Source organism: Macaca fascicularis, chromosome 19 (assembly GCF_037993035.2).
Source record: "Macaca fascicularis isolate 582-1 chromosome 19, T2T-MFA8v1.1".
NCBI lineage: Eukaryota > Metazoa > Chordata > Mammalia > Primates > Cercopithecidae > Macaca > Macaca fascicularis.
This window is the reverse complement of record NC_088393.1, coordinates 52,388,402-52,413,720: the sequence shown is the minus strand read 5'-3', so window position 1 is coordinate 52,413,720 and position 25,319 is coordinate 52,388,402. Positions and strand designations below refer to the sequence as shown.

General features: G+C 42.6%; 1 protein-coding gene across 17 annotated transcripts in view; it reads left to right on the top strand.

Annotated features, from left to right (window-relative positions):
* ZNF229 (zinc finger protein 229) overlaps positions 1–24,884 on the top strand; it is a 35,870-nt gene extending 10,986 nt beyond the window's left edge. For 8 of the 17 annotated variants that reach the window (XM_015441611.3, XM_005589525.4, XM_065534580.1 and 5 more), the window contains 2 exons: positions 7,171–7,315; positions 8,915–18,511. In XM_015441611.3, coding sequence (XP_015297097.3) covers positions 7,264–7,315; positions 8,915–11,109 — 2,247 coding nt within the window. In that variant the 5' untranslated portion in view covers positions 7,171–7,263 and the 3' untranslated portion in view covers positions 11,110–18,511. Of the gene's footprint in view, positions 1–1,619; positions 1,739–7,170; positions 7,780–8,914; positions 18,512–21,291; positions 24,054–24,076 lie in introns of those variants that run through there. The other 9 variants (XM_074023859.1, XM_074023860.1, XM_015441608.3 and 6 more) reach the window with 7 other exon arrangements.
* The last annotated feature ends 435 nt before the right edge of the window (positions 24,885–25,319 follow it).

The following is a 25,319-nucleotide window of genomic DNA, read 5'->3' as shown; positions in this document are numbered from 1 at the left end:
GCTTAAGATAATGGCCTCCAGCTCCTTCCATGTTGCTGCAGAGGACATGATCTCATTCTGTTTTATGGCTGTATAGTATTCCATGGTATATATGTTCCACGTTTTATTTATCTAGTCTACTATTGATGGACATTTAGTTTGATTTCATGTCTTTTCTGTTGTGAGTAGTGCTGCAGTGAACATGCGTGTGCATGCGTGTTTATGGTAGAATAATTTATATTTCTTTGGGTATATACCCAATAATGGGATTGCTGGGTTGAATGGTAGTTATGTTTTAAGTTCTTTTATGAATCACCACACTGCTTTGAATAATGTCTAAACTAATTTATATTTCCACCAGCAGTGTATAAGTGTTCTTTTTTTTCCACTTGCCAGTGTTTATTTTTTGACTTCTTAGTAATAGCCATTCTGACTGGGGTGAGGTGGTATCTTGTGGTTTTGATTTTCATTTCTGTAGTCATGTTGAGCATTTTTAAATATGCTTGTTGGCTGCATATATGTCTTAAATTTTACTTTCTTAATGGTGACTGTAAAGAAGTTTAAAGTTCTTATATAGTTAAATGATTTATTCCTTTTTGAAAATTTGGTTTCATATAATTTCAAAAGACCTTATCCATTCTCAGACTAATCAAAAAGTCATCTAAATGGCTGTTTAACATTTATATTAAAAATGTTTTTCTCATCAGCAAGGTCTGAAAAAATGTTTTATCTCTAGTATAACTGTAATTTATTTTTGTAAATGACATGAGGTTGACATTTAAGTTCATTTCTTCAAGATGGATACCCAGTTATGAAAATGTTATTTTTACATCAATCATTCTTTTTCAAGTCAACCAAAATACCACACTCATTTGTGTGTGTGTAAATATATATATATGTTTGTACATATAAATATACACACACATATGTATGTATGTGTACATATCATATACAAAGACAGAAGGAAATACAGCAATTGATTGCTATTTCACATGGACCTGACTGCTCTGCATTCTGTACTCTGGTTCACTGAATTACTTGAACACCTGCATTGAATACCAACTTATTTTTTTAAAGACACAGTCTCGCTGTGTCACTCAGGCTGGAGTGCAGTGGTGCAGCCACAGCTCACTGCAGCCTTGACCTCCCAGGCTCAAGTGATACTTCCACTTTAGCCTCCCAAGTAGCTGGGACTAAGGTGCGCCATCACACCTAGCTTATTTTATTTTTTGTTAGGGATGTAGGTTGCCGAAGCTGGTCTCAAACTCCTGGAATCAAATGATCCTCCCACCCGGGTCTCACAGAGTGCTGGGATGACAGGCAGGAGCCACTGTGCCTGGCTTAAGCACCTACTTTTGAAATTTAGAAATTTGGAAAAAAAAATGATGTTGGAATTAAAGTTTGGCTAGAACTTAGTAATGGTGCCCTTTGTTTTATGGTAGTTTTTGGGTTGGTGGTGTTGGTTTTTTTTGTTGTTGTTGTTGTTGTTTGAGACAGGGTCTGTCACCCAGGCTGGAGTGCAGTGGTACAATCTCAGGTCACTGAAGCCTTGAACTCCCAGGCTTCCACCTCAGCCTCCCGAACAGCTGGGCCTACAGGTGCGCACCATCACGTCCCACTAATGTTTCTATTTTTTGTAGATACGGAGTCTTGCCATGTTGCCCAGGCTGGTCTAAAACTCCTAGGCTGAAGGAATCCTCCCACCTTGGCCTCCCAGAGTGCTGGGACTATAACTTGGAGCTACCTCACCGAGCCCATGGTAGATCTCGAGCTACTTTTTTTCAGTTACTTTTGTGGCATTGGTCTGTTCACATTTTCTTTCACTTATTCATTCAGCAAATATTTGTTGAATACCCAACTATGGGCCAAACATTAAGCACTTGTAATATATTAGAGAAGAAAATGGATAACATCGCCACCTCATGGGGCTGACATTCCAGAAGGGGAAGATGGGTAGCAAATCAATTAAAAAGTAGACAAGTACCCTTGAGTATTTTAAGGGACATAGCCAGGGTGAATGGGTGGCTGCAAGGTTTTTGGCCTGAAAAACAGGTTTGGGAGCACCTCAGTTTATCCATGTAGGGGAGATTAGTAGACAATAACTTGAGAGTAACAGCTCCATTCTGATTGGGCTCTTTTAGGTTCAAGATTCCTTTAGATGCCCAAGTAATAGCTGGATATTCCAGGACTCAGTGGAGAAGGCAGGGCTGGATATTAAAAAATGAGAGTTGGTGTCTAGTCAACAGCTGTTTAATTAATTGCCTAACTGACCTCTTCTGGCCTGAGCTTTCTCCCTTCCACAACACCTCTAGTCTTGGGATTGATGGTTTAGTTCAGGATTCTGCCGGGAAGAGGGCTCTGTTGGTGTTTCTGCCTTAGTCCACTCGTCACTCAACATTTATTAGGTGTATATTTTTGGACAAATAATACTCAATTTTCTGAGACCCCATTTTTCTCATCTGTGAAATGAGGATAGCAATGGTAACTATCTTGCAAGTTCTGTGAGGATTAAATGAGATAGGTCCTATAAAAATTCTTAGCCTAGTACCTACCTACCTTATAATAAGTTTGATGTAAGTGTAAGGGATTGATATTATCTGCTTTAAATCTTATTTTCTGGTCTCCTGCTAACACACATCTTGGCTTTTATAGGACAGTTGTTAAAGCATAGCGGCTCTGGAACTAAGCTCTATGTGTTCAAGTTCTAGTTGTGTATCTTCCTAGCTCTGTGACTTTGGCCAAGTTACTTGACCTTCTGGTGCAGGGGTCCCCGGGGTCACCTTCATATTTGGTGCTTTGCCTGGACTCCTGGGCCTAGTGTGTAGTTTTCCTTATGGCTAAAATTTATTATAGTGGCACAGTAAGAATACACATCTGGATTAGGAAGGGAGATAGACACAGGCGGAGACTGGTGGAATTCACGTGCAGGCTTCCTGTGCTCTCCCTCACATGAAAGGTCTCCCACAACACACTCCCCAGCGCAGCATTGCAGCCACTTGTGTACAGTGTTTCTGCCCAGAGGAGCCCAGTACAGGCTCAGCAACCAGATTTTTGTTGGGAACTGGACACATTGGCACCCTCTACCTTCCATGTACCAAAATTCAGACTCCTGGAAGAAGAGTAGGCATTCATCATAAGTCACATTGTTCCATAAACCACAAACAGCTGGTATACCAGGGTTCCGTGCCCCAACCCTGTGTGTGAGGGGAACATTTTAAAAGCCGAGTTCTCAGACCCCAGCCAAGGGCCATCCAACCCTGGAAGCCTTTATGGAGATACCAGTCTTGGGCCTGCTAAGTTAACCCTTTTCTGCCCATCTCCCTGTGCCTCAGTTTCCTCTGTAAAGAAATTATCTACCCCAAGGAACTTTTAAAATCAACTTTATTGAGAGAGAATTTACACACAATAAAATATTGAAAGTGTTCAGTAAATTTTAAGACATATATTCACCACCATATCTAAGATACAGAGCATTTGCAACACTTCAGAAAGTTCTCTTATGCCTCCATGCAGTCAGTCCCTCTTAATAATACAATCTGTCTGCTTCTTTCCATTTCCCAAGCCATGTCCAAGTCCGGGCTAACATGTCTCCCTGTAACTATTGCAGTGGCCTCCTATGTGGTCTCCTTGTGTCTATACTTGATCCATTCCTGTGTTTTTCCATGCTGTGTCGGGTTCATAATTTTAAGACAGCTCATCTGATTTTATCACTACCCACTGTAAACCACCCTTCAGTGTTTGTTTCCTGCTTTGAGGAAAGACCAAAATCGTCAATGTAGCCTAAGAGACCCGGAGTGATCTGGCCGCCGCCTGCTTCACAGCGGCATTGCCTGAGGCTGAGATACGTGTGCCCTGCTTTTTACCACTTCCAGGTTTTCACCAACTGTTCCCACTGTCTGGAATTTTCTCTCCTCTGTTTTCCCTCAGTTAATTTCTACTTGTGCTTCAGAATTGAGATCCAGTTTTGCTTTCTCAAGCAAAGCATTTGCCTCTGTAAACATTGCTTCTGATAAGAATGGCATACAGTACCTGGACTGTTTGTGCAAACAATATGGTTTCTACTGAAAACCTGCTTTTCTGGAAGTCTGAAACTTTGGTATGTGCTAGTCAGGAAGTCAGGAGGTGACTAGCCCCCAGTGAAAATCCTGGACACCAAGTCTCCACTGAGCTTCTCTGATAGATAGCATTTCACAGGCCTTGTTGCAATTGATTTTTGGAGGAATTAAGCATACCTGTGTGACTCCAGTAGGAAAGGACTCTTGGAAGCTTGCACTTGGTTTCTTTCCAAGTTCACCCCATGTGTCTTTTCCCCTTGCTAATTGTATTTTATTTTCTTTCACTGTAGTAAGTCTTAGCCATGAGTGTCATTGTATATCAGGTCCTGTGAGTTCTCATGGCCCATCATACAACCTGGATCTGGTTTTAGGAACTGCCAATACTAGCTCCATGAAGCTCTAGCTTTTTGGCTCATCTCTGTAATTCCTGGTGACTAACATTATTTTATAGGTACTGAATATTTCTTGAAAAAGTAATATGGCATGCATTCTGTATTAGTCTGTTCTCATGCTACTAATAAAGACATACTCAAGACTGACTAATTTATAAAGGAAAGAGGCTTCAGTCACAGTTCCACATGGCTGGGGAGGCCTCACACTCATGGTGGAAGAGCAAAGGATGTCTTACATGGCGGCAGGCAAGATAGGCTGTGGAGGGGAATTCCTATTTATAAAGCCATCAGATCTCGTGGGACTTATTCACCATCATGAGAACAGCATGGGAAAGACCCACCCCCATGATTCAGTTATCTCCCGTCAGGTCACTTTCATAACACGTGGGAATTATGGGAGCTACAATTTAAGATGAGATTTGGTTGGGGACAGAGACAAACCATATAACATGCACTAAAACTTTCTATAGCTACCATGCCTTCATATCAAAAATATATGCATGACTTAAACAACAAAGTCAAGTAAAAGTAGTCACTCATTCTTGACTTGTAATACCTTGTTGCAGGTACTCCAGGGACATGCTGAAGGCAAAGTATAATTCTTCTTTTTTTTTTCTTTTTTGAGACAGAGTCTTGCTCTGTCGCCCAGGCTGGAGTGCAGTGGCACGATCTCGGCTCACTGCAAGCTCCGCCTCCCAGGGCCATTCTCCTGCCTCAGCCTCCCGAGTCGCTGGGACTACAGGCACCCGCCACCACTCCCAGCTATTTTTTTTTTTTTTTTTTTGGTATTTTTAGTAGAGATGGGCTGGTCTGGAACTCCTGACCTTGTGATCCACCCGCCTCAGCCTCCCAAAGTGCTGGGATTACAGATGTGAGCCACTATGCCCAGCCAAGGCAAAGTATAATTCTGAGAGCTCCCATATGCAGTTCTCAAGAAAGCTTACCACTGTCCAAGCGAAAACAGCAATGATATTACAGTAATATTTTGATGATCACTGTATTGCAGAATACGCGACTGCCATCTGTTCTCACTGGACTGGAACAATTAGCTTTAAAAACACAGGTCACCATTCAGAGCTGAAGGGGACACAGCATAGTTTGAAATTCCTTGGTTCGAAATGCTACTTTTGAGGTCTCACCTGGTTGAGGAGATGGTTGCATGACATACATTAGCTGATTTCTGTCAGTGGTTGACATGGAAGTCCCTTAAAAAGGGTGTGGAATGGAAGAGGGGCTGTGGTCGCAGAGAACAGGATTTGCGCACCTGGTGATGAAAGAATAGTGAATGATTGGGAAAGAACCATCATTCTGGCAGAGAAAATGATTTCAGGGTACATGCAGGCATGGGCACAGTAAATTAGGCACTGTTGGAGCTGTAAATTGTAACAGCCTTCTTGGAGAAAAAATTGGCAATCTGCAAGTCACAGTCAGATTATAAAATGTGCAGACAAGTGATTCACGTGATCTAGTTCAGAGAAATTTCTCCAAGAAGTGCTCACAGTAGGTTGGGTGTGTTAGGCCATTCTGGCATTGCTACAAAGAAATACCCGGGTGGATCAGGAGATCAGGCGATTGAGACCATCCTGGCTAACACGGTGAAACCCTGTCTCTATTAAAAACACAAAAAGATTAGCTGGGCATGGTGGCACGCACCTGTAGTCCCAGCTACTCAGGAGGCTGAGACAGGAGAATCACTTGAACCTGGGAAGCAGAGGTTGCAGTGAGCCGAGATCGCACCACTGCACTCTAGCCTGGGTGAGAGAGCAAGACTCTGTCTCAAAAAATAAAAAAACCCAAGACTGGGTGATTTATAAAGAAAAGAGGTTTAATTGGCTCACAGTTCTGCAGGCTAAACAGGAAGCATGCTGCTGGCATTTGCCGGGCTTCTAGGGAAGCCTCAGAAAGCTTATAGTCATAACAGAAGGTGAAGGGAGAGCAGGAACTTTACGTACTGAAAGCAAGAAGTGTGGTTGGGGGAGGGGAAGTGGAGGTGCCATACAATTTTAAATGACTAGATCTCACAAGAACTCACTATCATGAAGACAGCACCCAGTCATGAGGGATCTGCCCACATGATCCAAACACCTCCCACCCCCGCTTCCTAGTACTGGGGATTACAGTTCAACATGAGATTTGGTCAGGGACAAATATCCAAACTGTATCAGTGGACAAATTTCCAAATATCAGTGGCTCACCCCTGTTAATCCCGACACTTTGGAGGCTAAGATGGTAGAATCGCTTGAAGCCATGAGTTTGAGACCAGCCAGAGCAGCATAGCAAGGTCCCATCTCTACAAAAGAAAAAAATTAGCTGGATGTGGTGTTGCAAGCCTGTAGTCCTAGCTACTTGGGAGGCTGAGTGAGGCATGGGGATTGCTTGAACCCTGGAGATTGAGGCTGCAGTGAGCTATGATTGCACCAGTGCACGCCAGCCTGAGCCACAAAGTAAGAGACCCTGCGTCCAAAAAAAAAAAGTGCCCTAAGTGAGCACAGGATACGATGTGTTTGTTGCTTGACGCTGCATGTCTGGGGTAGTTCAGTTGGTTAGAATTGAAATTATTGGCACTAAACATTAATAAACTGAAGTTGACACATCCGGCTGAACAACTTCCTGCTGTCTTGTCTTCTTTTTTTTAGAGATGTGCAGTTTAGATTTTTAAATTATTTTGTTTCTATAAACCTCCTCTGTGGACACCAATTTGTCTTCATCTAGTAGATGTTTGTGTTAATGGTTTTTCATTGTAGGAGCCATTAAGCTTCAAGGACGTGGCTGTGGTCTTCACTGAGGAGGAGCTGGGGCTGCTGGACTCTACCCAGAGACAGCTGTACCGAGATGTGATGCTGGAGAATTTCAGGAACCTGCTCTCAGTGGGTGAGAGGAATCCTCCGGGTAATTGGAACTGAACTTCTTGGAGTGTTCTTGTTCCTGGAGAAGAAGATATTTTTGACTTTTTTACACAGGTTAAATCTTATTTTTATAGAACTCGTAGCTCCGGCTGCTATAAAAAATTGCCAGACTGGGTAGCATATAAACAACAGAAGTTTATTTCTCAGAGTCTGGAAGGCCTGGTCCGAGATCAGGGTGCCAGCATGGTTGGGTTCTGGTGCGAGCCCTCTGCCAGGGTGCAGATAGCTGACTTCCTTTTGTGTCCTCACATGGCAGAGAAGAGCTCTCTGGGGATCTCTTTTCTAAGGACACTAATTTCTGTTCTGGGGGCTCCACCTTCATGACTTAATTACCTCCCAAAGACCCACCACCTCCTAATGGTATCACATTGGGATTTAGGATTTCAACATAGGAATTTTTGAAGACTGGGGTAACAGGTGGAGAAACTCCAAGAGATGCATCTCCAGGTGAGAACCATGGGGCCTAGAGGTCTTGGAGACAAGAGCCTGGCTGGGCAGTGAGGAGTGAGCTTGCCACACAAGAGGTCCCATTCATCACCCCTTGTGTTGCCTGTGGGTACTGTTGGCAGCATCGTAGATGATTGTTCTGCCACTTCATTTCTTCCGTTCAGTTCCTACCTTCTCATGGTTTCTGTGTGTCTTTCACAGAATATCATACCCAGAATGAGTGAGGGACCTCTGGACTTCCGTCCCTCTAATAGAAACAGCCAGGCAGTAGAAGGCAAGCCAGTGGCAGAGAGACTGTCCCAGAATATTGAGAGTCCTCAAATGAATTTCTCACTTTCTTCTAGTATTATACTAGTCCCTGGTTATAAACAGGTTCTTGTTACTCGAGCCCTAAAAGATAAAAATAGCCAATAAAGAATATCAGAAAACATGGACACAATTTTTAAATCATCCAGAACTATGGTCAATATGCCAGTTTGATCCTTTGCAGCCTGGGATCCAGAGGATGTCAAGGCATAAGTAATGATTGTAAGTCAAATATGTGTGTGTCTTCCTGCCTTAACAGTGTTTTCTGGATTCCTATTGAATCTGCTCACACGAGATGACACAGGTGGTGCACTGTGGAAAATTTGGCACCCTCCTGAAGTATGGCTTACACATACCCAGAGTACAGTCGCTCTGAGACACAGTGCAGGGAGAAGGCCGTGTGGGCTTCCTGCATTTAAATGCCAGCTCCACCACTGCCTCACAGTATGGTGGAATAATGTGCTAGGTTACCTACCCTCTTTCTGACTTGGTTTCATCATTAGAAAATGAAGATAATATAATGATTTCTACTTCGATATTATTCTGAGGTTTAAGTCAGTTAATATGTGTACATCATTGGCAGATAGGAAGTGTTACAATTTTGTCAGATATTATTTATATACAGTGTCAGATACAGGATCATACTAGCATTTAGCTTCAAAACTTCTTAATAGGAGCCTCTTCCTGTCATAAACATAAGTGCTCTAATAGTAATGATACATAAAGCGTAATTTTTCTCTAGGCTATTATTACTTCAAGTCTGAAAGTCTGATGTCCCTGAGCCAGTCTTTTACTAGTTCTCATCTCTGAATTGTCTTTAACCTCATAGGAGACAAGAATGGAAGGGATATGGAATATATTCAAGATGAAGAATTAAGGTTATTTTCACACAAAGAGCTCTCCTCCTGCAAAATCTGGGAAGAGGTGGTGGGTGAATTACCTGGGAGTCAAGACTGTAGAGTAAATCTGCAAGGAAAAGACTTCCAGTTCTCAGGAGATGCTGCTTCCCATCAAGCGTGGGAAGGAGCATCTACACAGTGTTTTCCAATTGAGAATTTCCTGGACAGTCTACAAGGGTATGGGCTTACCGCTTTAGAAAATCAGTTTCCAGCCTGGAAAGCTATAAGACCAATCCCCATTCAAGGATCTTGGGCAAAAGCATTTGTGAACCAGTCAGGGGATGTTCAACAAAGATGTGAAAATCTCAACACAGAAGACACTGTATGTAAATGTAATTGGGATGATTACAGCTTTTGCTGGATGTCTTGTCATGTTGATCACAGATTCCCTGAAATAGACAAGCCATGTGATTGCAATAAATGTAGAAAAGACTGCATTAAAAACTCTGTACTTCATCACAATAACCCTGGAGAGAATGGCTTGAAAAGTAACGAATATGGAAATGGCTTCAGGGACGATTCAGACCTTCCCCCCCATCCAAGGGTACCTTTGAAAAAGAAAGGTAAGGACTTGAGGCAGAGTTCCTATCTTAACAGACATCAAAGAATTCCCACAGGAGAGAAATCTGTTAAGAGTCTTGAGAACAGGCACATACACAACCACCCCAGAGCCCCTGTGGGAGACATGCTCTATAGATGTGATATCTGTGGAAAGGATTTCAGGTATAAATCGGTTCTTCTTATTCATCAAGGGGTGCACACAGGAAGGAGACCTTATAAATGTGAGGAGTGTGGGAAGGCGTTTGGTCGAAGTTCAAACCTGCTTGTCCATCAGAGGGTCCACACTGGAGAGAAACCGTATAAATGCAGCGAGTGTGGGAAGGGCTTCAGTTACAGCTCAGTGCTTCAGGTCCATCAAAGGCTGCACACAGGGGAGAAGCCCTACATCTGCAGCGAGTGTGGCAAAGGCTTCTGTGTGAAGTATGCACTCCTCAAGCACCAGCACGTTCACTCTGGAGAAAAGCCCTACACCTGTGTCGAGTGTGGAAAGGGATTCAGCTGCAGCTCCAACCTCAGCAGTCATCAGAAGACGCACACTGGTGAGCGGCCCTACCAGTGTGACAAGTGTGGCAAAAGTTTCCGTCACAACTCGTACCTTCAAGCTCACCAGAGAGTTCACATGGGGCAGCATCTGTACGAATGCAATGTGTGTGGTAAGAGTTTCATTTACAATTCAGGGCTTCTCACCCATCAGAGACTGCACACAGGAGAGAAACCCTACAAATGCGAATGCGGGAAGGGCTTTGGCCGGCGCTCCGACCTCCACATCCATCAGAGGGTCCACACAGGAGAGAAACCCTATAAATGTGGTGAGTGTGGGAAGGGCTTCCGGCGGAATTCGGACGTTCACAACCACCAGTGGGTCCACACGGGAGAGAGGCCCTACATATGTGATGTGTGTGGGAGGGGTTTCATCTACAGCTCCGACCTCCTTAACCATCAGAGAGCCCACACTGGAGAGAAGCCCTATAAATGTGCTGAGTGTGGCAAAGGCTTCAGTTACAGCTCAGGGCTTCTCATTCACCACAGAGTCCACACTAGTGAGAAACCTTTCAGATGCCAAGAATGCGGAAAGGGCTTTAGGTGCACGTCAAGCCTTCACAAACATCAGCGAGTCCACACGGGGAAAAAGCCCTATACGTGTGATTGGTGTGGCAAGGGATTCAGTTATGGCTCTAATCTTCGCACCCACCAGAGGTTGCACACGGGAGAGAAACCCTACACTTGTTATGAATGTGGGAAGGGTTTCAGTTACGGCTCAGGTCTCATTAGTCACAAGAGAGTTCACACTGGTGAGAAGCCATACAGATGTCACGTGTGTGGGAAGTGCTATAGTCAGCGCTCACATCTTCAAGGTCATCAGAGGGTCCACACTGGTGAGAAACCCTATAAATGTGAGGAGTGTGGGAAGGGCTTTGGCCGCAGCTCCTGTCTTCATGTTCATCAGAGAGTCCACACTGGAGAGAAGCCCTATACATGTGATGTGTGTGGGAAAGGCTTCAGGTACAACTCAGGGCTGCGGAACCACCAGAGAGTGCATTTAGATGAGAACCCTTATAAATAGATGTACATAGAGGTTTCCATCTGGGACCTGGGGCTTTCTGTCCATCTGAGAGCCAACACAGGAGAAAAACCATAGGAAAGTGACATGTAGGAGGGCTATAGGAGAAACTGATGATTTTACATTTATCTCATAGTCTGCATAGGAAGGGAAGACCTGGAAGTGTGATAAGTAAGCACTTCAGTTACAAATTTCAGTGTTTAAGAGTCTGTTGTGCAGCAGAGCAGGCTTTAAAGAAACAATGCAGCAGTGGTTTCACTAAAAATCCTCACTTTCATCAGAATCTGCCTGGGAGGGAGCTTTTACAATGTACAAGTGGTGAGAATGTATCCAAGGTGTCAATTATGGACAGATTCTTTGTGTGCGTTGTATAGCTATATCAATAGGACAGTGTAGGAACAAGTTTCCACCTTCCTAAAACCAGTGTGGTACATACCTTATAAAGATCACTTTATAAAAACAAAAAGGTAACATTAACAGTTATTGAAACAAGTCACTCTGAGAAGACCAGGAAGAGTCCTCTTAGCAGATCTGTGTGTGTCTCACATTTTTATTATGTTTTTGTGACTGTATTTTATCTCGTAGGTAAGCTTTACAGCTCTCAGAGGTGTTGTAGTAAACTGCAGAAATAGTTTACTTTCCAGGTGTTTTTTTTTTTTTTTTTTTGAGACGGAGTCTCGCTGTGTCGCCCAGGCTGGAGTGCAGTGGCCGGATCTCGGCTCACTGCAAGCTCCGCCTCCCGGGTTCACGCCATTCTCCTGCCTCAGCCTCCCAAGTAGCTGAGACTACAGGCGCCCGCCACCACGCCCGGCTAGTTTTTTTTTTTTGTATTTTTAGTAGAGACGGGGTTTCACCATGTTAGCCAGGATAGTCTCGATCTCCTGACCTCGTGATCCACCCGCCTCGGCCTCCCAAAGTGCTGGGATTACAGGCTTGAGCCACCGCGCCCGGCCTACTTTCCAGGTTTAAAAAAAAAAATCTGGCGTTGCATTGAGTTATTAATTACATTTATTTATTTATTGGCATTGCATTGAATTTATAGGTTAATTTTGAAAGAACGTGGCATCTTTGAAATGCTGATTTTTTTTTTTCCACTTAAATGACTTTTTCGGCCGGGCGCGGTGGCTCAAGCCTGTAATCCCAGCACTTTGGGAGGCCGAGACGGGCGGATCACGAGGTCAGGAGTTCGAGACCATCCTGGCTAACACGGTGAAACCCCGTCTCTACTAAAAAATACAAAAAAAACTAGCCGGGCGAGGTGGCGGGTGCCTGTAGTCCCGGCTACTCGGGAGGCTGAGGCAGGAGAATGGCGTAAAAACCCGGGAGGCAGAGCTTGCAGTGAGCTGAGATCCGGCCACTGCACTCCAGCCTGGGCGACACAGCGAGACTCCGTCTCAAAAAAAAAAAAAAAAAAAAAAAATGACTTTTTCCCACTGATATTATTTTATATGGTCCCTTAGTAATATTTCTTAGAGATGGTTAAAAATAGGTTCTGAGTCATCTTAAGCATATTTCTAGGAATTTGTTTTATTGCTGTCATGAATATAATGGTTTTGCTCCAGTTCATTTCATAGTTTAATGTATCAAATATTAGATATCTTAAAAATCACAAATGCCATTTCACCCTAAAGTAGTAAAATTAGCAGTAGTAAAATAGAATCATCAAATCCCCCATCAGTGGGGGGGGTTGTGGAAACATGCAGTCTGATATGGTTTGGCTCTGTGCCCCACCCAAATCTCATCTCAAATTTTAATCCCCATGTGTCAGAGGAGGGCCTTGGTCAGAGATGATTGAATCACGAAGGCAGATGTCTCCCTTGCTGTTCTCATGATAGTGAGTTCTCATGAGACCGATGGTTTTAAGGTGTAGCCCTTCCTCGCTGTCTCCTTCCTGCCCCCCTTGTGAAGAAGGTCCTTATTTCTCCTTTGCATTCAGCTGTGACTGTAAGTTTTTGGAGGCCTCCCCAGCCATGTGGAACTGTGAGTCAATTAAACCTCTTTCCTTTATAAATTACCCAGTCTCAGGTAGTTCTTTATAGCAGTGCAAAAATGGACTTATTTTTGCAAAAATGGACAGGATAAGTCTTATGTACTTATTGGTAAGAGAGAAAATGGGTGCACTGTTTTTGAAAGAATTTGTTAACATATCAGTTCAATTTCTATAACCTTTGAAGTGGCAGTAAATAGGTGGAGTTTTTTAAAGGTTTTTTTTTTTTAAGTAGCAAATGTTAATATTTCCAGTTTCCATTGGTAGGAAATTTTTTAAAATAAGTTCAGGCATATGTATGCAACGGAAAGCCATTAGAAATCTCCAGGCACACAGATAATGACGATGAAGGTTGCTCGTGAACTGTTTAGTGAACCAGGAGAGGTTTAGAACAATTATAGCACGACCCCATTTTGTTAATATGTTTTTCTATTTGTATGTTTAGAGCAACAGAGAAAAAAATACTTATGAGAGGTCACTATCATAACTAATCTCTAGTGGTGGGATTCTGAATGTATAATACATACATTGTACTTTTGTGTATTTTACTTTGTAACAAAGTATCTTTCAGTTTTATAATAACAGTAAAGCTATTTTTAAAAAATTATCCTGATGGAACAATCCGTTATGATTAAAGATTCATGTTGTAACCTCTACAACTTTTTTGGCTTTTTCTCCTGTTCACCCAACTCCCTGTACCAAAGATAAGGCATACAAATGAGTGATGTGAATACTCTCAGAGGGTACATCATTTTTGCTGACTGGTAGGAGATGAGGCCATCTAGATAATTAGGAGCCACGGTGTATCCATTTTGCAGTCCTGCCTTCTTGGACTAGTGAGCTCACGAGCCTGGTTTTGTAGAGGGCAGCACATCATCATGTGTTCCTCCAGGATAACCTGTCTTGGTGACTCAGGAAACCTGGGTCTGCTCTGGTCTGAGCCCTCTGCTGCCTGGAGCTGCCAGAGAGAGAAGACGTGTCAGGAGGTGGGGAACAGGTACTTTATATCTAAATAAAGAACATAACCAAAGTATTTACTGTGGGAAATAAGGTTTCGGAAGAGGGCAAGGGGCAGGGATAAAAAGTAATTTATGGAACTGCAGCAGGGTCACTCGGGATGTAGGATTTCATGGCCAATAGAACAAATGCAGACACCATCCCCATCCCTCCTACCTCAAAGTTTGTGGCTGAAAAGTTTAACTCATTCTGTATTCCCTGAGGTTGTCAGCAGACTCCTCAAATTCTAGGCAGTATCTCCCCCAATGTTCTAGAGGCAGCTGTCAAATGTTGGCAGGAGCTGCAGTCATCTGAATGCTGGACTGGGGCCTGCAAGTTCTGCTCCCAAGATCACTTCAGGCAGGAGCCTCTCAGTTCCTTGCTGGCTGTTAACAGAAGTCTGTTTCTGACTTTGTGGGCTTCCCAGGGCTAAAGGCCTTCATCATGCAGCAAGTGACATCCCCCAGAGTAAGTAATCAGAGAGAAGAGAGCAAGCTGGAAGCCAGGGTGCCTTTTATGACCCAATTTCTTAAGTCATCATCACTTCCGCTATATTCATGAGGAGTCACTAAGTCTAGGCTACACGTACGGGGAGGGGTCACATCTTAAAACCACAGCACCTGTGTAATCATGGGAGACTAATGTGGATGGAATGGTCACGCCAACAGTGGGTCTGCCTTGTGCACTTGTGATGTCTCTTTTCTACTTCAGGGTCTGCAGTCCTTGAGGTCTCACTGGGTTGCCTAAAGTTTACTCAGGTGCCAACCAGCTGCTAGGATTTCAGTGGCAATAAGGTATACAGACAGTTAAGGAGAGAAAGCTGCAACTGTTGTGCAGTGGGTTGCTGTGGGGGTGGAATTCAGTGCTTTCTATGAGATAAAATGAGGCGTTACTCTGGTGTCATTTTTTTTAATGCTCTATGGTAGAAAGGTTAATACAAGTTTAAGGGAATTTGCAGAGTTGTAAAAGCAGCCTGTCTGTGGGGACAACATTGGAAATAAAATCTGGTAGTACATAGATATTAAGCAAGTTTTCGCTAACTGGAGTGGGTTGGTAGGGGAGATGGGTCTGGTCAGAATCTAAGGTTCATGCTGATAGTAACATTGTATCCTGCCAACAAGTTGATGATGTGGACTTGTTGGCATTACTTGTTTGGTAAGGTGGGTTCAGATACAAAGGACACCAATATCCCAGAAGCATTTGTGGATCTAAACAAGTTGCAACTATACTTCAGGACAGTCGTCAGCCTGAATACACATATCTCAAGTATAATAAGGGCGTTGTGAAGTAACAGTATGCCTTCAAAATGAAGCATGCCAAGTTAGCAAGGGAATCTCCCAGCAACCATTAGGATGAGACAGTTTGACGGGAGGTCAGAACTTAAATTCAGCTTAGCTATACTTGAGCGATCTCGTGCATCCAGATGTGTTGCTAAGAATACCGAAAACACCTCAGCCTGTTGCACTGAACCCTGGAGTCACAGCATAACATGGGATTGTGCAATCTGGCCATCAGGAGTGACTGCATGTCACATTCAGCCTCTTGAATGGCTATTATTGACATTTGGCCAGTCAATAGATACTATGTCAGACCCTATTTTAACCACTAAGAGTTCAGCCATTAAGAATCATGCTTCTCCATAATCTGGGCATGGGGCCCTGCATGCAGCTGTCACAGGCAGGCAGCATGCAGAGCAGAAAGGCAGATCGTGAAGTCGTACTGACCTGGGTTTAAGTCTGAGATCCGCCATTCCTTTCTTCATCTCTAAAACAGAATCACAGTCTCTGCTTCACATAGAAATGTGATGTATTCACCCAATACATTTTTCACTCTTTTTCCTTTTACCAACGGGGTAGGTTTGTGTGCTTCCTTCAGGCCTGTTGAATGAAGCCTCCATCTAGTCCCAAAAAGACTTGGTTCCTTCTGGATGGAACACTTGGGAAGGCAGTGCACCCCTCCCCCAAAACTTGGTCCCATGCATCTCTTCACCTGTACCGTTCTGCAATTTCCTTCAGAATCAACTGCTAAACATAAGTGTTTCCCTGAGTCCTGTCAGCTGCTCTAGGCAGATTAATGGAATTCAAAAAGGAAATGGTGGTGGAATTCTGATTTCTAGCCGGCCTGTCAGAAGCACAGGTCAAACAACCAGGGGCATGCCACTGTTTTCAATGTTTTCATTTTGAAAAGTCGTTTTAGACACAGGGTCTCTGTGCAATCGTCCTGAATCGACCCCCTGAGTAGCCAGGACCACAGGGGCACACCACCATGCCTGACCGTTCACCCATTTTTCCATTATTCATTTTTCCCCCATTTTGTGTTGTGTAGCTACTGTCTGTCATGTGTTCAGGATAATTTTCTCCAATAATTTGATCTCTGTTCTTCCTTTAATATATGATCAAATTCATAGACCTGACCTCAGTGCATGTAGGTTGAGAGGCACGATTTCAACCAAAAATTGGTCCTTCCCTTTTTCGGTTTGAGACTTTATTTCACCACTTGTTTCCTTAAGAATGTCTGCATGTTGCTAGGACTTTATTTCTTCCTTTGGAACCAAAACTTGGTCTGTCACTTCTTTGGTTTGAGACTTTATTTCACTCCTAGTGTCTTGTAAATATGCATATTTCTAGGACTTAATTTCTCTTTTTCCTAATGCAAATTACCCATATGTTTAAGATAATAATTGGCTTATGTTAAAATGCAAGCCCCCTTCCTACATCAACCACCTCTCCCTTAATTTCATTTCTCTCCCAAAATAACCATCAGTTTCACCTCTGTTGTTTCAGATCAGCTTCTATATATTCACATGCATATTTGTGTACAGATAGAGTGTGACAGTTTTTGTTTGCTTTCACTTAGATGGTGCCATATTGACTAGATATTCTGCACCTTAGTTTTGTTTACATTGTCTCAGAGTTATTTCCATGTTCATATATATTAGTTACCTTATTTTTTTTGGGCATAGTATTCCATACTATGGGTCTATCAAGTTAATAAACTGCTATAAACAGGGTATCACCACTGATCCCATAGAAATACAAACTATCATCAGAGAATATTATAAATACCTCTACACAAATAAACTAGAAAATCTAGAAGAAATGGATAAATTCCTGGACACATACACCCTCCCAAGACTAAACCAGGAAGAAGTTGAATCCCCGAGTAGATCAATAACAATTTCTGAAATTAAGGCAGTAATTAATAGTCTACCAACAAAAATGCCCAGGACCAGGTGGATTCACAGCCGAATTCTACTGAATTCTACAAAGAAGAGCTAGTACCATTCCTTCTGAAACTATTCCAAACAATAGAAAAAGAGGGATTCCTTCCTAACTCATGTTATGAGGCCAGCATCATCCTCATACCAAAACCTGGCAGAGATACAACAAGAAAATAACATTTCAGGCCAATATCCCTGATGAACATCAATATGGAAATTCTCAATAAAATACTGGCAAACCAAAATCAGCAGCACATCAAAAAGTTTATCAACCACGATCAAGTTGGCTTCATCCATAGGATGCAAGGCTGGTTCAACATATGCAAATCAATAAACATCATCCATCACATAAACAGAACCAATGACAAAAACCACATGATTATCTCAATAGATGCAGAAGAGGTCCTTGATAAAATTCAATCTCCCTTATGCTAAAAAAAACTATCAATAAACTAGGTATTGATGGAACATACGTCAAAATAATGAGAGATATTTATGACAAACCCATAGCCAATATCATATGAAATGAGCAAAAGCTGGAAGCATTCCCTTTGAAAACCAGAACAAGACAAGGATGCCCTCTCTCACCACTCCTATTCAACACAGTATTGGAAGTTCTGGCTGGGGCAACCAGGCAAGAGAAAGAAATAAAGCATATTCAAATAGGAAGAGAGGAAGTCAAATTGTTCCCGTTTGCATACAACATAATTGTATATTTAGGAAACCCCATCATCTCAGCCCAAAAACTCCTTAAGCTGATAAGCAACTTCAGCAGTCTCCTCAGGATGCAAAATCAATGTGCAAAATTCACAAGCATTCTTATACACCAACAATAGACAAGCAGAGAGCCAAATCATGAGTGAACTCCCATTCACAATTGCTACAAAGAGAATAAAATACCAAGGAATAACACTTACAAGGGATGTGAAGGACCTCTTCAAGAACTACAAACAGCTGCCCAAGGAAATGAGAACATAAACAAATGGAAAAACACTCCATGCTCATGGATAGGAAGAATTAGTATGAAAATGGCCACCATACTGCCTAAAGTAATTTATAGATTCAATGCTATTCCCATCAAGCTACCAGTGACTTTCTTCGCAGAATTAGAAAAACTACTTTAAATTTCATATGGAACCAAAAAAGAGCCCGTAGAGCCAAGACAATCCTAAGCAAAAAAAAAAAAACACAAAAAAACCAAAGCTAGAGGAGGCATCCTGCTACCTGACTTCAAACTATACTACAAGGCTACAGTAACCAAAACAGCATGGTATTGACACCAAAACAGATATATAGACCAATGGGACAGAACAGAGACCTCAAAAATAACACTACACATCTACAACCATCTGATCTTTGACAAACCTGCCAAAAACAAACAATGGGGAAAAGATCCCTATTTAATAAATGATGCTGGGAAAACGGGCTAGCCATGTGCAGAAAATAGAAACTGAAACCCTTCCTTACACCTTATACAAAAATTAACTCAAGATTGGTTAAAGACTTAAATGTAAAACCCCAAACCATAAAAACCCTAGAAATAAACCTAGGCAGTACCATTCAGGACACAGGCATGGGCAAAGACTTCATGACTAAAACACCGACAGCAATTGCAACAAAAGCCAAAACTGACAGGTGGGATCTAATCAAAGAGCTTCTGCACAGCAGAAGAAACTATCAACAGAGTGATCAGGCAACCTACAGAATGGGAGAAAATTGTTGCAAGCTACCCATCTGACAAGGGTCTAATATCCAGAATCTTCAAGGAACTTAAACTTACAAGAAAAAACAAGCCCATCAAAAAGTGGGCAAAAGATATGAACAAACACTTCTCAAAAGAAGACATTTATGCAGCCAGCAAACATATGAAAGAAAGCTCATCATCACTTGTCATTAGAGAAATGCAAATCAAAACCACAATTAGATACAATCTGATGACAGTTAGAATGGCAATCATTAAAAAGTCAGGAAACAACAGATGCTGGAGAGAATGTGGAGAAATAGAAACGCTTTTACACTCTTCGTGGGAGTGTAGTTTAGTTCAACCACTGTGGAAGACAGTATGGCAATTTCAACAAGGATCTAGAACCAGAAATACCGTTTGACTCAGCAATCCCATTACTGGGTACATACTCAAAGGATTATAAATCACTCTATGATAAAGACGCATGCACATGTATGTTTACTGCAGCACTATTCACAATAGCAAAGACTTGGAACCAACCCAAATGTCCATCAATCATAGACTGGATAAAGAAAATATGGCGTATATACACCATGGAATACTAAGCAGCTATAAAAAAGAATGAGTTCATATCCTTTGCAGGGACATTGATAAAGCTCAAAACCATCAATCTCAGCAAACTAACACAGGAACAGAAAACCAAACACCGCATCTTCTCACTCATAAGTGGGAGTTGAACAATGAGAACATATGGGCACTGGGAAGGGAACATCACACATCAGGGCCTGTTGGTGGGTGGAGGGCAAGGAGAGGGAGAGCATTAGTAGAAATATCTAACGTAGATAATGGGTTGATGCTTGCAGCAAATCACCATGGCACATATATACCTATGTAACCTGCACATTCTGCATATGTATCCCCGAATTTAAAGCAAAATAAATTTCAAAAAAAAAAAAAAAGACTAAAAGCCAGAGTCCTTCCATTGGTTTACAAGATGGTGTATCATCTGGCTCCCATTTACCTGACTTCATCTCCTGCTGCTCTCACTCACTCTGTCATGCAAGCCTAACAACACACAGTAGTCACCTAACAAATACGTGTTGAAGAAGCTATGCAGTCCCTCCCCTCTAAGCTTGTAGCTGGGTCTGAAGATGAGAAACCACAGTATAGTGCGATGATAAGAGAGGTGCCAGACACAGTGAGGACCTAATATAGTGGGGGATATCAAAGAAGGCTTCTTGGAGAAAATATCTAACCAGAGACCTGAGGATAACAATAATAACAACAACAACACACAGTCTTCAAACTCTTTAGCATGACCTGCAAGATTCTTCAGCATTGGGCCCACAGTGATGTTTCCAGCATCATTTTGGCCACTCTTCCCTGTGATCCTGGTGCTCTGGTCCCTAGCCTAGTGCTTCCTATCATTTCATTGGACCACAGTATTTTCCACAGTCTGTATTTCTATTAAATAAGGATAATAATTCTTATTTGAAAAGCTGAAAGAAATAAGCCTTCTTTCTTTGACACAGACATAGCTATTTGAATAAAGCTCACAGCCCATTGCATGGTGTGGGCGGCAAGCCACCCAGGTGCCGAGGCAAGAGACTGAGGGCATGAGCTGTTCCACTATAATACAATATATAAAATAAGAATATGTATACTAGATATAGATAATAGATGTGATTATATATGAATATCATTAATCATTAGTTTGTAGCAATTACTCTTTATTCCAGTATTATAATAATCCTCGCTCTACAATTATAACCTAGGAAACACCAGGCCATACAGAGATAGGGGCTGAGGGGACATAGTGAGAAGTGACCAGAAGACAAGAGTGCGAGCCTTCTGCTATGCCCAGACAGGACCACCAGAGGGCTCCTTAGTCAAGCGGTAATGCCAGTGTCTGGGAAGACGCCCGTTGCCAAGTGGACTGTGGTCTAGCGGTAGCGTCAGTGTCCAGTAAACACACCCGCTACTTAGCATACCGGGAAAGGGCGTCTCCCTTTCCCCAGGGGGAGTTTAGAGAAGACTCTACTCCTCCACCTCTTGTGGAAGACCTGACATCAGTCAGGCCCACCCGCAGTTATCCAGAGGCCTAACCGTATCCCTGTGATGCTGTGCTTCAGTGGTCATGCTCCTAGTGTGCCTTCATGTTCCATCCTGTACACCTGGCTCTGCCTTCTAGATAGCAGTAGCAAATTACTGAAAATACTAAAAGTTTCTGATATGCAGAAATAATGGTGTAAGCTGTCTCTCTCTCCTCTCTCTCTCTCTCTCTGCCTCCGCTGCCAGGCCGGGAAGGGCCCCCTGTCCAATGGATACGTGACCCATGTGACCTTACCTATCATTGGAGATGGCTCACACTGCTTACCCTGCCACTTTGCCTTGTATCCAATAAATATCAGCGCAGCCCAGCATTCGGGGCCACTCCCAGTCTCTGTGTCTTGGTGGTAGTGGTCCCCCAGGCCCAGCTGCCTTTTCTTTTATCTCTTTGTCTCGTGTCTTTATTTCTACAATCTCTCGTCTCTGCACATGGGGAGAGAAACCCACCGACCCTGTGGGGCCGGACTCTACAACATGGCATGTAGAACATTTCCAATAAACTACTATCATTACAATCATTCATCTATCCCAGCAGTAACCCAGGAATGTAGAAACTCATTCATTTAATAAATACATTTTCAGGGTCTATCGACATCTTAGACACTACAAGAAACAGTAGGAATACAGCAGTAAATAAGTACAAGGGCTTTTTCTTATGGTGCTTGTGTTCTGGTGGGTAAACCAGTCTACAGATGAGGCGACCTTTCATTGAAAAAAGGACTATGAAGAAAATGAAGCAAACATGACAGATTCCGGTGTTTCAGGGAGAATGTGAAATATACGCACCAGCAGTGGGAGGGGCAGCATTAAGCAGGTGGTCAGGGACAGTCTCTAAAAGCTGCATGGAAATAATCAGCTGTGCAAAGATCTGAGATGAAAAGAGTTGAGAAGGAAGTCCAATTGCAAAGGCCCTGACTTCTACTTCTACTACAAAGGCCCTAAACAGATCTTACTTGTTAAGTTTCTTTACCTTTTTAAGCTTCAGCATTCTCATCTGTGACATGAGGCTAATAAAAACGAACAGCATTGCTCACAAAATACAATAGCATGATATTTATTCATCCAAATATTTATTCACAGGGTACTTTATGCCAGGCATCGGTCCAGGCAACAGGTACACAGTAATGAAAGCGTCATCATGATAATCATGATACTTGGTATATACTAAGCAGTCAGTTATACACACCATCACAGTTACTGTAATTATTTCTTCCCCGTGTTTCATCCTAACACGGCCCTGAAATGCTATAAACCTGAGTGATTTACCGACCCAATGACCCACTACTAGGAGACAAGGAGGAGATACACTAAATAAAGGAACTGCAAAATTCCTCACCCCTTAAAAGAAACCCATTTCTGGGGCAAGGCAGCCGCAGTGAAGCAGACTGGGTGGACATCTGTAAACCATGGGATAAAGAATGAGGTCATGACGAGAGCTGGCATTGCCACAAAAAGCAAGAAACCAAAGATCACTCAACTGGAGGTCTAGTGCCAAGAAACCAGGGGTTGTTTCTCCCTCTTCCATACAGCTCTCTCTGAGAGGAAACAGTCCCAGTAAGGCAAGGCTGTGAAAGAAAACTGAGCAGTGAGATAACATGATTTAATCACAGTTCCCAACACACCACAGGGTGAGATCTCTCAGTGTCAGCTGGCTGTAATCTACTTGATCCTGTAATCTACCCCCCTACTGGCTTCGGGATTCTAGGAAAGTGACCTGCCTCCCTACAGGACTCTCGGGACAAAGGGCCATGCCATTGTTGCTGTCCAATGCAACACCTTTCAGGCGACAATGAGAATTAACACACGAACTCAAAATGTGAACTCAGAGCCGTGACTCTCTTGTGCTGTGTGGCACTTAAGAGTGGAATTCTGCTTATGTGTGCCTAGATAGCTACAAAAGCAGAGCCAGCAACAATACAGAAAACCATCTCTCGGCCGGGGGTGGTGGCTCACGCCTGTAATCTCAGCACTTTGGGAGGCTGAGGTGGGTGGATCACAAGGTCAGGAGTTCCAGACCAGCCTGACCAATATGGTGAAACCCCATCTCTACTAAGTATACAAAATATACAAAAAAAAAAAAATACAAAAATATACGAACAATTAGCTGGATGTGGTGGCGTGTGCTTGTAATCCCAGCTACTCAAGAGGCTGAGGCAGGAGAATTGCTTGAACCCAGGAGGTGGAAGGTTGCAGTAACCCAAGATCATGCCACTGCGCTCCAGTCTGGGCAACAGAGTGAGATTCTGTCTCAAAAAAAAAAAAAAAAGAAAGAAAGAAATTAAAAAAGAAAACCATCTCTCACAACTTACACAATGCTTAGTAAATTTCAAAAGAATAAAAAGAGAACACAAGGAATCAACTTCTGCAGCTCTTTACAAAAATGACTTCACAGACCCAAAACTCTTAACTTAGTACAGAAATGGGCGGGCGGCTACCCTGAGAGAATTGATCATGGATCTGAGACTGCCGTGACTGGAGTCTCCCACGCTGAGAGATGTCATCTCAAAGCTACAGCTGCCCAACCGGGCCCTGCCCAATGCCCCAGGCCAGGATGCTCAGTGCCTTGGCCTCCTGAAACCCCTTCTTGGCCAGGCCAAGCTTCTGGAAATTCTCTGGCTCTGATTCTGCACCACAGGCCGCCCCTTCCTGCAGGGCCTAGAGAATCAACCATAATTGAGGACAGAGAGAAGACCCCCCACTGAGACCCACCTCCTCATACACCTAACCGTTGTCTGAGAGGAGCTCAGTGGGATGGCCAACGGAAGTGAGTGACTCCAGACTGTCGGACATTTCCCAGAACCCTCAGTGGTGGGGGGCTGGGGGGGCGGTCTGAGTTAGGGTCAAGATAGGGCCATAAATGCCCGCCCCCTCGAGTTCTGCCCACTGCCCAGCAAGGAGAGCTGTCCCTGCATGGTGTCCTATGGTTGGGTTTCGGCACCACCCCACCCTTCTTTCTTTCTTTTTTTTTTTTCAGATGCAGTCTCGCTCTGTCGCCCATGCTACAGTGCAGTGGCTCGATCTCGGCTCACTGCAACCTCTGCCTCCCGGGTTCAAGCGACTCTCCTGCCTTGGCCTCCCAAGTAGCTGGGATTACATGCACCCGGCTAATTTTTTCTATTTTTAGAACGTCTTTCCTCACTCCTGACATATTCGTGTTGAAGAAAACCTTACAATATTCTCAAAAAATCCATATCCATCACCATTGGATATGCAGTATTACTGGTTGTGTTGGTGTAAATTATGTTTAAAGGTTTATTTCAAAAGGTATGCATACTCAATATAAAGAAAGAAGAAAATTCTAACTAATTTAAAGACTTCTGTAATCCTAGCACGCGGGAACACACTATTAATATCTTGGCTTATTTATTTTCTGATGTTTGTGAGTTTATATACATTTTCTTTTTAAATCCCCTCTCCCAAATGGCCCATAATAGCTTGTAACCATTTTTCTCATTCACAGATCATATATTGTAGATGGTTTTTCACTGCATACTGAAATCATTTGTAATGGTTGCCTAGGATCATTTAGTTTTTAGATTCCATACTACCTTATCCTCCAGGAAACTTATACTTACAATTTCAGTGTAAACCAGAAATAATCATTTTCTTAATTTTATCACTACGTGATAGACTAAACATGCTGACTTATTATTGACTGCATTTCCTTGATCATGGAAATGTTGAACAGGCGTCGATATATCAATGGTGGTGAATTTTCCTTTTCTATCCTTTGTAAACAACTTTAAAGAACTTTAAATTAAAAACACCTTGATTTGTCCAAATTTGTATCTTTTTATTCTAGATTCTGTATATTCCTGTAGGATCATAAAGACTTTCCTTACCCTGATTCCCAGTAAACTCATGTCTATATTCATTTCTAATGCATCTATTGTTTTTAATCCCTGTGTGTGGTATGAAAGGAAGATCATGTTTTCTAATTCTCCAAATGTTTGTCGAGTTTTGTCAACATTATTTCCTGAAAAATGTATTCTTTCCCTGTAGAATGAAATGCTATTTTGATCACTTACTACATTATTCTACATAATTACGTATATTCTGGGATACAATTCTGTTCCCAAGATAGAACAGACATGTCTAAAGATAGACATGTCTTTTTCTGTGCCATGACAAGAGGTTTCAAGTAGAGTGATAACACATTTCCTTATTTCTCCATTCTCATTATTGTTCAAAAATTACATCGTAGAAGTTCCAGGACT